The 17,361-nt window shown below is 45.2% G+C and overlaps 1 protein-coding gene across 2 annotated transcripts in view; it reads right to left on the bottom strand.

The window, feature by feature from the left end:
* Window positions 1–17,361, bottom strand: part of LOC135376171 (neprilysin-1-like) — a 148,938-nt gene that overhangs the window by 70,732 nt on the left and 60,845 nt on the right. For both annotated transcript variants that reach the window (XM_064608766.1, XM_064608765.1), the window contains exons 8-9: window positions 7,048–7,245; window positions 3,706–3,792 (exon numbers count right to left, since the gene is read on the bottom strand). In XM_064608766.1, the coding sequence (XP_064464836.1) occupies window positions 3,706–3,792; window positions 7,048–7,245 (285 nt within the window). The remainder of the gene's footprint in view (window positions 1–3,705; window positions 3,793–7,047; window positions 7,246–17,361) is intronic.

Here is a 17,361-nt window from a genome sequence, read left to right as displayed (position 1 = left end):
ATGTAGCGAAAGATAAACGTATAGCAGAGGGACAAAACTGTTGGTTGGTAAAATAACAATGACCATATTGAATCATATATTTCAGTAATCAAGTTTGTTTGTTTTTTATTGCGTGTTAGCGTCGCAAAGCAACTGTGGCTATGAGCGGCGTACAGATGTGGACAGACGGAGAAAGGACAGCAGGAAGGAGTGGGGGACAGAGGGATGAGTATGCGTATATTTATATATAGCGTATATTTACTGCATTGGGAATAGACCTCTACCTGTTTGTAAATAAATGACGTCATAATGTTCGACAGCGCCACGAGTTTGGTAGAGTTGAACTACGTTGAAAGCTACTGGCGAACAAGGTCGCGCTCGAAAGCCACGTTCTTGAGGGGATTACGATGATCTCTGAAAAGGACGCGACCTTCGGTACTACTTTTCTTTCAATAGGAGGCAGCGAACAATTGCCCATTCGTGGAACCCAGCTCTCCCCTTCCTATCTGTTTTGGTTTCGGTGTGTCTACCAACGTCATGATGACGTTTCTTGGGTAGAGGTTTAGTGGATACAATTATTTTCATTGAGGACACACGCAGCTCATTCAGTAGGGAGGCTTTCTGTCTAGGGTGACCAAAGGGTAGAGAAGGCGCACAACACTTTATGACTGCATCGGAACGGTACAGCTTGGGACAAAAGTTTACGGAACACTGCACCTGCGTATTTCTTCATCGGAGCGCTTCCCTGCTAGGTATCACGAAGCTATCGAATAGGAAACGGCTGGCGGGCTATTCTATCCACCTCTCAGTATGCATGTCCACTCCTTTTTGCTGCTAGGTTGTCGCTCCATTGGAGAAATGCGACACCCCGGTGTTCCGTAAACTTTTGTCCCAAGCTGTACTAAGCCAGGAAGAAGTGTTTTGGCAAATAACTCATTGTTCGTGACAGTGTGTGGACTCAATAATAGATCTCCCTGTGTTTTACGTCATTGCCACGTGATCAGCCCACTGGTGGGCAAAGGAAACACACATGGAAACACACACACCAGAACACGCGGATAGTTACAAGGGTGGCCGACGCCCACCACTGTGACGCTTCAGTCGCTGCAATGCTCGCATAACAAGAGGAGGTCTATTCCCACACGTTTTTTTTATCTCAAATGCTAGTACACAACTTCCCCTAGTTGACACAAGGTGACAAAGGTGACAAAAGGCACAAGGTGAACGGTGAAAGATGTGAAACCAGTTTTACGAATTTGGGCCAAATATGGCACACTTTAAAGCTATTATGTTTGATTCTGTCCCGATGTATGTCTTACTGACTGAGATTCATTATACGACCTCAGAGCGACATGAATCTCAGGTAGCATAGCCGACGAACAGACGTACATTTGAAAGGAAGACATCGTATGACTCCTACTATGGATGTGCAACTCAGTCAGGAAGCACGCTAGGGAACTTTGAGCACAGTGAATGCGTTGTAGCCTACATTTTGAGACTCTGGCGACACACATATCCCAGTCTAATTGCAAGCACAATTTACGTTGGCGACGAATTATAGTCGTGTTCAACCTAAGCAGGAAAATAAATCAAGACCATCATCTACATAAGCCGTTGGACATAAGAAGACACAATAGCGCGGCAGGAGAACTATCGCTGCTGCACCATGGGGAGGGCTCGCGTACTGTCACGCGACCAGTCTTAACAGCCAATACGGAAGCAGAGCGAATGTGATGGATTACATTATCTGGCGGAGGAAGGAGAGTGACGTCTCTGTGCCCAGCCATCCCATCTGCTGCGCAGTAATATTTTGAGAGCTGACGGACTAGGTTTCTTTTTCTTCTTAGTTGAACACGACTATAGCGATGAAGTCATGATTAAAAGCGCTAAATCACGACAAGGACGAAATATGGACGACACACACAGACCGCTACTGTCAACAGTTTATTCACCAAAACAGCTGTGGTTCTATAGACAGGCAACGTATCTCCCATGAATCTGAGCAAAACAAAATGGCGCAAGTGAGCTGGTGTACATACGAGAGTGGTATCATTTCCTTGCGTCTCAGGAACTGACACGGATGCGAAACACATAACTGAACGACACCAGACTCAACCAGCAATAACTTCATTGTCTGAACCAAGTGACATGTGGAAACAGGGCAAAGGGAAGAACAAGGGGGATCAGGGGGATATATTCATAGAAACAAAGTAAAAAGGTCACGGGATGAGGGCATTGAAAACTAGGACAAGGCTAAGCAGCGCTGGGAAGGTATGAGAGTGAAGATGCGATAGCCATGGACGGTTGGCTGACGGCGTAAGGATTTGACAAAATGGCGGCGCTTTCTAGGAGTATGCGTGTATACTCACATGTGTATTGAGCTATAATGGTGGAGTTCTCAAAACACGGAACACAAACTGGGCTCGTTCTTATAGGCTTTGCGAGTTCAGACGAGGGTGAGTCATCACTGGCGTTATTACGATGTTCACTGAGGCGTGTCGTGTCGTCCAGTTGTGTGTGTCCTGTTCGTGTCGGTTCTTCGGACTCAGGAAAATGGGACCACTCTCTAATGCATACATCAAAAGGGGAAATATGCATTGAATCGGTCATATCGGACCGCGCACGAACCGATGTGCTACCCCTCAGCACGCGCAACCACGCTGCCTTTCATGGTAGGGTTGCACAGATGGCAAATCATCGCCAAACCCTCGCTAAATACGCGGCTTAGAAGAAGAGTATTTTCTATAGTATTTTCACATACACTACAATGCCTAGCTAATAGCGGCTTTTAGTACAGTGAAAAAGTATACGAAAGCGATACGATAACGCAAGTTATCATATCCAAGCTTAGCAATGTGATGTCACCCGCTTCAAAGAAACATAGCGATTGACTTATCATGTTTTCGGAACCGTCCCAAGCAGCACAATGTACTGAAAGGCGAGTGCAATAGGGGTGGACATTATGTGTCTTATCAATGTTCTATAGTTTCATGGATATGTTCAAGGCCTTTCACCTTCCGATCTACTAAATATCGTTAATGCTTTTAGAGAACACCATCAAAGCGCACCAACCGCTCCCGATTCTTCTGTATATCAAGTAAATTCGGATTTAACTCATCCTTGTCCGGACTTCCCACACACATCATCATCTTCTCAGGGAATCGAAACGCTGGGTAGATCAGGAAAATCATTACCGAATACTATGTAGAATGAATGTATTAAATAGGAATTTGATGTAGAGATCGGGAGATGTAAAAAGTAACGCATATATTCTATAACCCATATATAATATAGAGTTAACTGATCGCTAATTAGTTCTAACCGCTAGCTTCAACGATTAGTTAATTATATTGACTTCCGTCGACTGTCATGAGCGTGATAGAGAAAACGATCAATGGAATGCCATATTTTTGTGGTAGATGAAGGAGCGAAGAGAAGTTTAAAACAAACGTAGGAAACTTCATGGCGATTGCATAATATCGAAACGATTAAAATAGCCAGTATGCGTCAGTCGCAATGGAAGGCCCTTCAAACAAGCCAAATCATGTCCGACGTAGCTAATGCCGTGGCTAATGTAAAATTATTGGCAAAGTGCCCCTCAGGCACGTGCCCTGTACTGAACGGATTTTGTATATCTGTTTCGCTTGTGAAGTAGTTTGTTATTTACAGTCAGTCCGCACCGCAGTACGGAGTGTAGCTAGCAGCACAAGACTTCGTATTACTTACCTGAGGTAACTCCTTCTGTAGCTCACTCACAGTTTTCCTCGTGTACATAGCATCATAGTCACGCCTCTCTTCCTCAGGTCTAGACCTCTGCAAACAAGCATCCGATTAGGCTTACAAACGCTCGATGGTGTAACACTTATCGATTGCTTATTATGCATAGGAACGAGCGAGCGTGTTTGCTTGCTATTTTACTGGAAATGTTTCGTCACCCGTGTCGTACATCCGTTTAAGTGATAGAACACTAACACATTAAATGCTCTGGCGCCCTTCACGTAACCATTTTTCTTTACGGACTGTGTGTCCCTATCGCGATTTGCCACATGCCCTTTTCTGTTTCGTTTTTCCGGATCCGACTCATCCACTAGGGAACGCTTGGAGCGCCTTTGAAAAAAAAATCAAAACAAACAAACTGCGACAGTCAGGTAGACAGAAGCTATACCAGGAATGGCGCACGCATAATATTTGGGATGAGAAGCAATGATACGGTATCTGTCTGAACTCCCCGGCGTGCATGTAACGCCCAGATATGCATCAAACGTACTGATTATTTTGAGCCGCCTGCGAAATACAGTCTCACGAAGTTATGTGTTTGACTACTGAGTCACGTTGTAGTGTAATACCCCTGTCACATGGGCACTTTCTATGCTGCTTGAGGCAGATCCGCATTGACTTCCTCAAGAGTGCTCGACATTTCCGCAGCTACACGGGCCAACCTGAATGCGCATTGACGGGTTGGATTGCAGCGCAATAGCCGCAAAGGCCGCGCGGTTCGAGATTACACGCTGCGCGGTCGGATATCGCTCGCTGTGATCGAGAGTGCTTTGAATGCAGCTTGAGATGCCCGATCCCGTTTCGGGGCCTGCATTGAGTCGAGCTGCATTGAAGCTCGATCTTGCTCAACGGTGCCGGTTTGTCTACGCCTGATCTGCATTGAGTTTGATGCGCATTGGCTCAATGCAGCTCGAAGGTACCCGTGTGACAGGGGTATAAGACAACTACCATGACGCAGAACAGTAAGAACACAGTACACGTGTCTTTCTATAAGAACGTGGGAAATGTAATATCCCAAGCCGTACAATGTACTGACCCAAGCAGCACAATGTACTGAAAGTCGAGTGCAATAGGGGTGGACGGGTAGGTGGAAGGCCTTGAACAGACTAGTGAAACTAAAGAACATTGATAAGGCGCATACCGTCCACCCCTATTGCACTCGACTTTCGGTACATTGTGCTGCTTGGGGAAATTCGAGTGCAATAGGGGTGGACGGTATGTGTCTTATCTAGGGCTCGGGATCTAACACGTTTTTCCGATTTTCGTTTAAAACGTTTCCGTTTAAACGTGTTATACGCCGTTTAGATTAACGTATAGTCTGGAAAACGTTTCCTTATGAAACGTTTATAGGTGTCGTTAATGTGGAACGTTTAAGCGTTTTGGTACAATGAAGCGGTTGAACGTTATGTCAAGGTCGTTTAAACGGCCTTGTTAATACGAAACACAACGCCTTTCGAAACGGATAGCTATTTAAGCAACTTCTTCTCTTTATTAATGGGAAACATGGACGCGCCAGGCATTACGGGGACAAAGACAGAAGTTGTCCCCGTTATGCCTGGCGCGTCCATGGTTCCCATCAATAATTACCAACTACGCAGTTTCTCACTGTCTTATTTTTTTTATTCCGTGTTAGCGCCGCGAAGCAAATGTGGCTATGAGCGGCGTACAGATGTGGACAGACGGAGAGAGGACATCAGGAAGAAGTGGGGGACAGGGGGCTAGTATGCGTCCTGGGCCGACTTCAGGGGGAACTGTGCCGACATTTGTCTGGAAAGGCTTCGGAAAACCCAGGGAAAACCTCAGACAGCACAGCCGGTGACAGGATTCGAACCCGTGTCACCTCCCAGTCTCGGCGTGAAAAACGATCACCCTAACCACTATGCCACGGGAGCTGGTCCACTGTCTTATAAGTAGCTTATTACTTCAGTTCATATTTGGCTTTTAAGGAACCCTATTTATGTTCATCTTCGTCGTACATTTCATTATGAACCGACGTGTTTCACTATCGGTTTAAACATGTCGAGCTCGCAATGGAACGTTTGAATCTTTTGGGTAGTTTATACTAAAAATTCCGTATTTATCTTCTTTACGCGAGTAGTATTTTGGTGAAAAGACCAACGCGGACGATTGTCACCTTGAGCGACTACTTTAGCCTGAAGCATGTAACCTACTCTTTCCTACTGGTTCCCATTATTGCGCTCTAAAACCAGAACATTTGCCAATTATGAACCAATTAAGAACCAATCACTGTCCCGAATGATATCATTCTTGCGCCAGAGTGGGAAAAAAGGGATGAGCACGACTTTTGTGGCATGATGCGCTGACTCGAATTCCCACAAAGAGCCGTACACCTCCCGTCATGAACAAATTGGGATGGAGAAAAGAATAACACTCAGAATTGTACTTCTGCCGGGCGATATCGATGAAATAAAGCTCCGTTTTTGAAGTTAGGTGTAGGCCGCGAACGGGGTCGTGGCAACGCTCTATTAACCACCAAGAAACGGAATAAAATGCGCCCTGCGCTCTGACTGTTCTTTACTTTAAACATAAGACGGTCACAAATGAGCGGGACAAAGTAACATGCCAGTTTAACGATACCCTGCAGTGTCTTTCAAGGAAAGTAAGCTGTAGTGTTTTGAGGAGGAAAGAAAACGATTAAAAACGATTATGTAAAAGAAAACGATTAAACCTCTCCTAGGAAAACGTTTATATACGTATAAGTGCCGCTGAACGTTTATGCAAACGAAAACGTTTAAACGTATCCTGCGAAAACGTTGAAATACGAAAAAAAAAACAGAACACGTTTAAACGTGTTTTAAGAAAACGCTTAATCTGTGAAACGTGTTACGAAACGCGTTTCTTAAGAAAACGTTTAACATGGAGCTCTAGTCTAATCAATGTTCTTTAGTTTCAAGACTCTGTTCAAGGCCTTGCACCCACCCGTCCACCCCTAGTGCACTCGACTTTCAGTACATTGTGCTGCTTGGGATGGTGCCTCGAACTGTAATCTGGAAATAGCGATTTCTGTGTACACGTCCTACTTTTCCATTCGTGTTCCTTATCAGACGTTGCGCAAGGACCTCAACGCACTGTCTCCAGTAGCAAGAACCTTAAATATGTACACAATGCGTACATTTTCACACTACCATTGTTCTAATTACATTTTGTGAACAACCACGCACAAGTGCAAGACCTCTACTTGTTCAAGTGGCGACGATGCATTTTACGAAATAATGAACAAACGACAAAAAATTGCTGCTGGCAGTTAATATCGTGGAATATGGGTCTCACCTTTGCAAGATCAGTCTCGAGGTTTACTACTTCATCGGCAAAGGCTTGAAGATTCGCTTCTGTCATGTTACCTCCTGTCATAAGCTTGGCAATTCCCTTAATGTATTTCTTATATGCGTCAATTATCTTGGAGTTGTGCTCGTCAGTCTGGTTCAGGAACTGATTGCGACCTGGCATGTCGAAGTCGACCTGATCCATCTGGAACAGTTATAGCTGTGTGTCGTTGAAAGCCGTAGCACTGGTAAAAATTACACTGGCGCTAAATGTCGCAACATTTGCCATGAGGGTCTGCAAATTTCTTTGTAAAATGTTTGTGATATGTTTGTAGAAGGGTGACTAACACTGAACAGAGCTTTCGACATGTTTCAAACTCCCTTCTTCGTTACTGTACGTGTCTATTTGTTTTGTCTCTGTGGAACGCACTCGATATGCTACAACTCCCTAATCTCTGATTTCTTTGAATTCCCTGTTGGCGCCTCGAAGCAACCGTACAAACGTGGGCAGATGGAGAGCGGACAGCAGGAAGGAGTGGGGGACAGGGGGTTTGGTGTGCGTCCTGGGCTGACTTCAGGGGGTACATTGCCATCATTAGTCTAGGAAGTCTGCCACAAAAACCAGGAAAAAATCTTAGACAGTTCCGACGAGCGGACGCTTTTACCCATTCGGCCATGCCACTGATCGCTCAGTGTGGCTGCACAGCGCGTCTCACATAATGTCGCTCACGTCGTCTGGACGAGGCCCATGCCGACCTTGGTCTGGTTCGCGATTCCGCCGCATGCAAATCATGTACGGTTACGTCACATGAACCGCCCTCCGCTGTTGCAAAGCTGTCGCATTTAGTACGCCTTTTAGAGCGCACCAAAGAGTACAGTGTTTCTTTATATTTTTCTTGTTAATAATTACTGCAAGGAAACTCCGAAATACATAGTTAGAAAGACAACGTATATTTGTATGTATTTTCCTTGTCTCGGGATTGCCTTCCACCAGATATTACCAGCTGGCCTCCCTTCTCATTTATCCTTCAAGGTTATTACAGACATGATGGGCATAATCGAGGAGCAGAATCCACACCTGACGTGGCCTGACACTGCACACTCTTCTTCGTTTAATTATCGCGACACGGGTTCAGTAGGGAGGTTTAGAAGGATTACAAGAGATTTAACAGATTGGGGAACGTCTTTACGATAGCAGTTCCGTAAATAGGGTACGCCCAGCACCTGATCCATTTGCAGTGGTTGATATACATTGCTGGTCTTGCTGTCTTGGATTTGAAAGCTTTTTCTTTTGTTTCCAAGGGACGGTTCCGAAGCGTTAAAACTACATAATTTGTGCTTCCTTCCTTGTGATTCCCCTGCCTGGCAAGCGCGCACCAGTCACTCTGCTCTCCTCCTCTCTAGAGCGGAGAGACGTGGAGGATTTTGCCACACAGACACGGCGATCCCCTATAACCTTACAACTGCCGCTGTAAAAACGCCCTCAACATCTCGGAATATCGTCTCCTGCCAGAGGGGCTTATAACAGACCATGCTAACGGTTTTGACTCATTGGCCTAGCACCAGCTGATCAATGTGAAGAAGCCGGTTAATTTCATCAGTTAGATGTAGACACGGAAATCTGCACATCTCTTCTCAGGATCGTACCGACAAAAGGACCGCTAACAGGACAGAGCAAAAACAACATCCGGAGGGGGGGGGGGGGGGTGCTTTTAGCAAATGTCACGTTTTTGGACAGGAGGCAAGTGCCCCAGTTCCCAGCACCACAAAAATGCCTGATCACCTTGTATGTACTTATATTGCTAATACGTTTCTCTGAACCGTGTTGCTTTCGACTTGAAATCTCAGAACTACGTCACTTCACGTGAATTTGGGAAAGATTGAGACACACCATTGGTGGACACGCCAGACGTTAGTTTCTAATGGTATGATTATGAAACGTCTTTTGGAAAAAGGAGTTCATTTCTAATTAATCATGTACTGATTGGTTGAGGTCATGAGGTCATGAGGGAAAAAACTTAAGGCGTGCTTCGCCTGCATTACAGCCATAGACGCAATGTATATAAGAAACGTATAATTTCATTTTGACGGAGAACTTTTCACTGGTTCGCCACTGGATCCTGTGAGATCTATATACAAGGAATTATGCCGAAAAGGAATTATCCGCATATCTATAAAGGCTTTTGTTGCCACGGCATTTGAAATCTTACGCATTGTACACAATGGGACAGAAGTAGAATTCGCGCTCCATCGTGATTTCACAGTCTTATACATCAAAATATATTCGCTTTGGGTAATTTTCCACTGCAGTTTCACAATTAGGGGGACCGTGTTTGAAACCTAAAGTGAATGTCTTGGTTTTGTAGCGAGCCGATTTTGTTCCAGAGGCCATCAAAGTGTGACTAAAATGTGAGATATCATACTTAAAGAGGGCTTAGCCTATCGACACTTCCGCATGTAGGAAAGCAGACCGTACATTTCAGCACGTGTAAATGGGAGGAGGAATGAAACTCGAAAGGGAGGAGAATTATCAGAGTTCAGCGCGCATTCTCCTCTGATAACCAGCACTGCAAGACGGGTTTGACAAAAAATCTACAAAATAAAGGTGCGCTTTCATGGCCAAAGAGGCTGAAGAACATTTCTGGTGACTTCTGGGTCATTCCACAGGGAATGGTCCAAGGTTGTCAATCGACCATCACCAACATGTTTTTAAAAAATAGGGTGCGTGAGGTACACTGTCAGGTTAATCGTACCGAATCTCCCAACTCGAAATATTGATTCCATGTGTTTTTAGAGCACCTCAGTGTTTGCGCCAGGCGAGAAAACCATACCACAGGTTTTCGTCCTCTTTTCGCGCGTGCTTGCTTCTATATACGAACCAATGTGGTTTGTATGTCATCCGAGGATTATGCAGCATAAGTTAAGCAGGGCATGCGAAATAACTCTCTCCCTCACCCTCTAAAGTCGGGCCCAAATGTCGCCGTTTGTGCAACTTTTGCGATTTTTTTCCGTGTTCCCTGCTTACCTTGTTGGAAAAGTAGGTAGGCCCCCTGTTTACTGGCACATGGGGAACGCTAACAAAAATTTTCGCATGTCTGGGATATACACTTGTTCTGTGAGAACCGTTGGAGAAGTGACACTCATCAAAACTTTGCATTTTACAGAAGAAGATTTCGAAATGTGGCAGACCACTTAAAAATCGCCGACCTACGTCATTCGATAGCACAATGCTTCAGCTACAACATATCAAAAATCTGGAGAATTACTTTTTGACAAACGCAAGAAATGAATTTTTTTCTCGGCCGTGATTGGCCTGAAATTGGGCGCGGAGAAGCACCCTTCCAGGAACATTCTGGTCTCACGCGTCGTTAAGCAGAGACCCTTTAACAGGTTCGTTTTATATGCTTGGTACTACTGTCTTCCTGGGTTTTTCGGCGGTTTGTCTATTGCTTAGACTTGTGACGTGTATACTTCCGCGTCACACTAAAAGAGTAAAACCACAAGGTGTCGTGCCCAAAACACGCCCTGTTGAAAATTAACGCTCAGCACAGCTATTGTTGTTCTTAGGCCCCTTGCATACCGGGAAAGCTTTCCCCTCAGAAGAAAATGCGATTCTGCCCTCAGAAATTGGTTCGAAGTCGTGAAACTTCCTTGTCCCAGGCAATGAAATGCAGCGGCTGTGTCTTTGATGGGCTCCTCCATGATGGGCCAAGCTGGATCCTTCGAGAGTCAGTGACGTCGTTAATTTCCCCGTGCCCACCAGCAAGAAGCAATTACAGACTTTCCTCGGTATGGTGACATTCGTCTCAAAGTTCATTCCGAATATGTTAACCATCAGCGCGCCCCTGCGAAAATTACTTAAAAAGGATATGGTCTTGGAGTGGCCAGACGAGCAACAACAGAGTTTCGAACAGCTTAGGGCCTGCTTGACAAAAGCACCAGTACTGACATTTTATGATGAAACGAAGCCCGTAGTTCTGTATGTCGACGCTAGCAGTGAAGGCGTAGGACCGGTTTTGACCCAAGAAGACCATCCTGTAGCCATGAGATAAACTGATGTTCTGAGGCTGGAACAACATAGAAGGGACAGATATACGGTAATCCAGAAGATGTGGGTTCGATCCCTACAGCTGGCTAACCTTTTCAGTGACTTTCATCTTTCATCCTGTAGCCTACGCGTCCAAATCATGCAGTCGCAATTTAATTACTCTCAAATCGAGAAAGAAATGCTGGCTATACTCTTTGGCTGCAACAAGTTTCATGATTTCATCCTAGGGAAGCCGAGGGTCAAGGTATTAATGGACCACAAGCCTCTGGAAACCATGTTTAAGAAGCCCTTGCTACAGTGCCCCCTAAGACTGCAGAGCATGCGTCTGTTTCTTCAAAAATGCGACATCGTCGTTAGCTATCGATCAGGAAAAAGACATTCCTATCGCCGACGCTCCGTCACGGTTTCCAAGTAACGATAAGGTCGAAGAGGAGACATGCGCTATCAGCGCGCTCAAATATATGTCTCGGCAAGTGATGAACGCCTGCAACAGATCAAGGTTGCAACAGAGAGTGATGAAACTTTTGTTACTCTTCGTGCATTTGCAGCTGCGGACTGGCCGGAAGATAAGCTACAGGTCCCCGAAGCACTCAGGCATTTCTGGCCCTTCCGGGAAGACATACACACCGAAGGTGGCATCGTCCTACGCAGCAATCGAATCATCGTTCCACCCTCCATGCGAAAAGTGGTACTTCGTTCTGTGCACGAGCCGCACACTGGTACCGAGAAAATGTTGTATAGGGCGAGGGAGGTATTCTGTTGGCCCTATATGCATTCCGATGTTATTGGCTATGTTAAAGCCTGTGCTGAATGCCAACGTGACATGCCACGGAACCCTAGAGAACCAATGCTTAGCCACGACATTCCTGATTACCCTTGGCAACTTGTAAGCATTGACCTTTGCCATCACAACGTGACTCAATACGTCGTTATGGGGGATTCTTACTTGTTTTTTTATGAACTTCGCTCCCTGCACCGTACGACTGCAAAGGACTTAGTCCGTTCGTGTGTGCAGCGGAGTTCGTGTGTGCAGTGAAGTGTTCTCTACTCATGGACTGCCGATGATTCTTAAAAGCGACAATGGTCCTCCTTTTTCCAGTGCTGAGTTCAAAACTTTTCTTCGCAGTGTTCAAGTCAAACACGTTACATCGAGCCCCATGTACCCCCTAGGGTACGGTCTCGCTGAACGGGCAGTACGAGAAGCCAATAACCTGCTGAAGAAATATGTACGGAACAGTACAGTACTTCGTAGCCTTGCTGGAATGGAGAAATCAGCCTCGGGATCTCATATTGAGGTCCCCAACGGAGAGATTAATGGGGAGACAGACGCGCACTCTGGTGCCGGCTACCAGGTCTACATTACGTCCCAAAACGATTTCCCCGAAGGCAGTGGCAGAAAGGCTTCGTGTGCTTCATCGCCGCCAGTCCGTCTACTACAACAGGACAGCCCGTCAGCACCGTGAACTTCAACCCGGTGAGTCAGTTCGACTCTATAGCAGCCGTAAAAAAAGCTGGAGCCCAGCAGTCGTGGTCGGCAAAGCAGTCGCACCACGTTCAAGCCCATGATCGCTAGCTGCTCCTACGCAACCGTGAAGCGCTCCGGCCAACGCCCGAAGAACAAGAAGCGGACCCACCTGATGACCTAGGGCCATCACCGGCGCCCCGAAGAAGTCAGCGACTTCGACGCAAGCCTGTGCGCTACCCGGCACCGGAGACATGAACTGATTCCGCGTTGACTTACGTTAATGGACTCCTTGAGTGTTCAAAACTGTATTCATTAAAAAGTGTATTTAGATTTTCCTCTGAAAAAAAAATACGAAAAGGGAGATGTAACGGATGTCAGTTTGGCCATAAGCTATCGCCTGTCGTGCTCACGCCCCCCGGCGGTGTTGTACTTAAACGGCTATGGCCGAATAAATCGGATCAGTCTTGTTCTGCTCGCCTGAGCGTCAGTGCCTTCCACAACGTTGACTTGGGAAATTTTGGAGTTTAATTAAAGAAATTGAATTTATTTTAATTAAAATCAAATGAAAATATTTTGGCAAGATGGCAAATTAAGTTGCCACACAAGTGCCGTTTACGCGTGTGTTATAAAGTCCGAATGACCCGTTTTTTGAAACACCCTGTATAGTGATGGCAAGATTACCTGTGTTCTACTGCCAGGTCATCTGCTATTGGAGTTCCATGTCCTAGTTATTATATATACTAGCTGTTTGAGGCTATTACATATTTATTATGCAAGTTTTGTGCCTGTGAGTTCCTGCAAATGTGCTCTGCGGTGATCATACTGGACAGAGAGCTATGCCTGTATAATAACAGTGACTAATATTCTCCTGCCCATAAACCTATTCCTAGGGTACATCCGCACCCTTGGAAGTCACTGGAGAGGCGTGTTAGCTTACCTGAATTGCTAAGAGCCCTGGATCGGTAATACAGAAGATGTGGGTTCAAGTCCTGCTACTGGCTAACCTTTCCAGTGACTGCCTTCTTTTATCATTCATTTCTTAGGAACTTGATGCTTTGTATTTATTTGTCCTTTCTATGTGTTCCAGTCTCAGAACATCTACTGGCATGTTCAAAAGAACTGGAATATGCCTCTGCAATCTGGAACACATCCCAACATATCTTATTGACAAGGTAAAATTTGTACAGAACCGCACGGTTTGTTGCTCGTGATTATCATCCTTTTTCCAGCGTCTCAGCCATTAAAGCCCAACTTTGATTGCCAAATGAAAGGTATCAAGCCCGGCATTCTTTCATAAGTTATATTACGGTCACTCTCCTCCCCACCACACTTACTGTCAATCCCCTCACAAGTTACTTCCAAGACTTGATGACCCGCACAAAGTACTTACTCTACCTACACAAACGAAAAAATTCCTCTACTCTCCGCACCAGCTGATGGTGTCAAACTGGAATGACCTTCCTGCCCACATAGGATCAGAACAAAATATATCGTCATTTATTTCCAAGTGCTATGATCATATTAAGATCGAATACATTTCTTTGTGGTGAGTGAACGAATTTTGTGTATTTTTGTGTACATCATTTTGGAACGTCTTTTTTGGATAGAATCCTCCCCCCTTTATATAACTCCCTTCACAAGGGTTGTTAAAGTAAACAAATGAAATTAAGAACTTTGTGATACTTGCATAGGAGCATTTTTAATGTATATTACAAAACAGTAGCTGCAAAAAAATGTGTCAGACACCATTACAAAGGCTGCCGTCTGTATCAGGTGGATCCGATTTTCCCCAGAAGCCCAATAATGTATGACGCTGCATCACATATGCTGTTTTGGAACAATCTCTGCAGACATATTATGACGATATTATCTGAGTGCCACAATAAACTGTATGAACCACATTTCATGTTACATCATCTTTGACTACAACATGCCTATTTGATTATTTGAGCAGCCCAAGATACAAAGCTTGGTTCCTCAAGGTCTACATCCTACTCGAACTGGGTGCGCACTTTGCACAGAAAAGGAAGATTGAGGTTTTCAATAGTCCACTTGTGTAGTGAGCACTTCTGCAGGACTAAGAGCAGGAACCAGAGGTCACACACAGGGTAACCTACATAACAGTCTGATTTACTTACACATAACGATAATTAAAATACTTGAAGGGAGTAGCCTCAGGACAGCAGCCGCCGATATTTCGAACAGAGACTGCTCTTCTTCTGGGCACCGTCCTCATCATTGGCGTGGTATTTAAAGGGTTAGATGTGACGTGTTAAAGGTTCATGCGAATTGTGGGTCAACAGCCCGGGTCCGTACGGGCTTCTACAGCCGGAGTGAATGGCCGCTTTGTTAGAGTGTGGAGGGGATTATGTGAGCGAAGTGATCTAGGCTGCAGACCGGTTACAGAAATGGGAGGTTCACGTACACTACACGGGGACAAAAAGGGACAACAGGCAGGAATTGGCAAGCATTCCGAAAGGTAAGGAGGTTAGTGGTTACGTGGGGGAAAATTCCAGAGCGAGCAAAGCAGTTTTTTTAAAGGTATATATTCGTAATACAAAGTTGTGGCATGCAGTAAAGGAAGCAAAAAAGCAGTGGGCATGCAGAACATAACAGATGATAAAGGGGACAGAAGGGAAAGGTCTGCGAATATTTTATTTGTGAAGTGTTTCTCAAGGGTGCCTTGTGATTTGTTGATACCGAACGGGTGAAGAGCGTTAAAGACTCCCTATCACGTCTGTCACGTGTGGATCTGAACCCGGTTTCTAGGATATACAGTTTAATGTTGTCAAAGTTGTGACCAGGAACGTTAAAGTGTTCGGCAACTGCTTTGGGGATTTCGTTGGATATGTCGGTTCTGTGTCCGGTAAGGCGGTTGTTCCTTTGTTGGCTGGTTTCACCAATGTATTGCATAGAGCAATTGCCGCATTCAATGCTGTATATGACATTGGAGCTTGTGCATGGGAATGCGTGGTTAACGGGTAGGGTGTAATTGCTCGCAGTGCTTTTGATGGAGTTAGCGTGTTGAATGTGCTTGCATGCTTTGGAGCGCGGGAGGTAGCAGGGGCGTGTTCCAGTGTACTGAGTGTTCGTTTTGCTGATTTTGGCATTGACCAACGAGTCTGCTAGGTTTTTTGCGCGTCAGTATGGTCACCTGTATTGGATGAGTGAATATATTGCTAAGTCGGTCACAGCTATGGAGGAGGGACTCGTGCTTCCGTAGAATGGCTTTGATGTTTAGAAGTGCGTTGGAATACCTTGTGATGAAGCTTATTTGGCACGCGTGAAGGTCTTTTCGGTGCTCCAGAGCCCCCTTTCGATCAAGTGTGAGTGCCTTGCGACGAAATTCGGTTAGGAGGGAGCCTGGATAGTCCCTTTGGGCAAGTGTACTGCAGAGTTCGTCAAGCTTCTCAGCGTAATCTGTGTCGTTTGAACAAATTCTGCGTAGTCTTACACTCTGCCCATTAGGATTTCCAACCTTACAGTGACGCGGGTGGTGACTCTTGAAGTGAAGGTATTGTTGTTTGTCAGTTGGCTTTTTGTACAGGGTTGTGATGAGGTTGCCGTTGTCTAGTGATATTGTGCTGTCGAGAAAGTTGATTGAGTGAGTTGAGTGTTGTGATATAGTGCTATGCGCGGTGTTCAATAGATCTACAAATTTTTCAAATTCATGTTCCCCGTGTTCCCATAATATAAATATATCATCGATGTATCGAAGGTACATAGTGGGTTTTAATGCGAGGGCGCTAAGAAGTTTGTTCTCTAGGAACCCCATGAAGATATTTGCGTACGTGGGTGCAACTGGTGTGCCCATACGTGTAACGTGTACTTGTAGGTGTGTAGTTTCATTTATAATCGAATGATGCCCGCCGGTCACATTTTTTATTTCTCTCGAAAAAAATAAATGTTTTCCCACCCACAAAGAGATGCAAAAGGTGCCTGACCGCAGGTCTCTGCGATATTTTCTTCTCCGTCCACGGCGCTTCGAAGCAACCGGCGCGATTTCGCGGCTTACATTTTTTCCAACTTTGTGACCTTGTATCTCTTGAACGAGATGTCCCATTTGAACGAATTTTTTTCTGCTGAGAGAGTGGATGGTGCGAGTTCCACTGTGGGCTATCAAATTTATATAATCAAGAGAGAAGTATACGAAAAAAAATCCCGAAAACTCAACAGAGAACCGTTTTATAACCAGCAAATAACAAAACAAAATTACAAGAATAGACGTCTCGCGCTTCGGTTCGGCAAAGCCAAGGTATTTACAAATGTCATGTTCCCATGTCCGATTTCCTTCAAGCACGTAACCTTGAAGGGGTTAACCGGGTGGGAAAGCCTAAGCAACGAACTTTTGCTTGTCTGAGGACATCACAGTGACCTGTGCATATTACTATAGTCGGCCTTCGGCATGACGGCACCCTCACCGAAAGCAAAAAAAGAAAAAAGTCAGGGGACGGGGTAGAAGTCCATTCTTTGTACATCTGTCTGACCCCTGCGAGCGCTGCCCAATACGGGTGCGAAAAAAAAAATTGCGCGCCCTCTGGGACCAAAATAAGCAAACATTTTATTGCATATCGTAAAAAAGCTATGCTTCAGCTATGTTAGTACGAAATATTGGAAAATTTCAAGATGTCCTTTTTGGGTAAAAACTGCCGCGAAAATGAGAATTTTCCCCTACCCTACCGTGTTCACGGCATTGTTACGGGATAATGGCTGAAGATAAAGCAGTGTGTTTGACGTCAAACGAAAGAGCAAATGATCTTTCTGCTCATGGGAAGAACGTCACAGTCGGAGATCCAGGGCCGCGGCCA

Source organism: Ornithodoros turicata, unplaced genomic scaffold, assembly GCF_037126465.1.
Source record: "Ornithodoros turicata isolate Travis unplaced genomic scaffold, ASM3712646v1 ctg00001049.1, whole genome shotgun sequence".
Lineage (NCBI taxonomy): Eukaryota > Metazoa > Arthropoda > Arachnida > Ixodida > Argasidae > Ornithodoros > Ornithodoros turicata.
The sequence above is the reverse complement of the archived record's forward strand: the minus strand, read 5'-3'. Positions and strand labels throughout refer to the sequence as shown.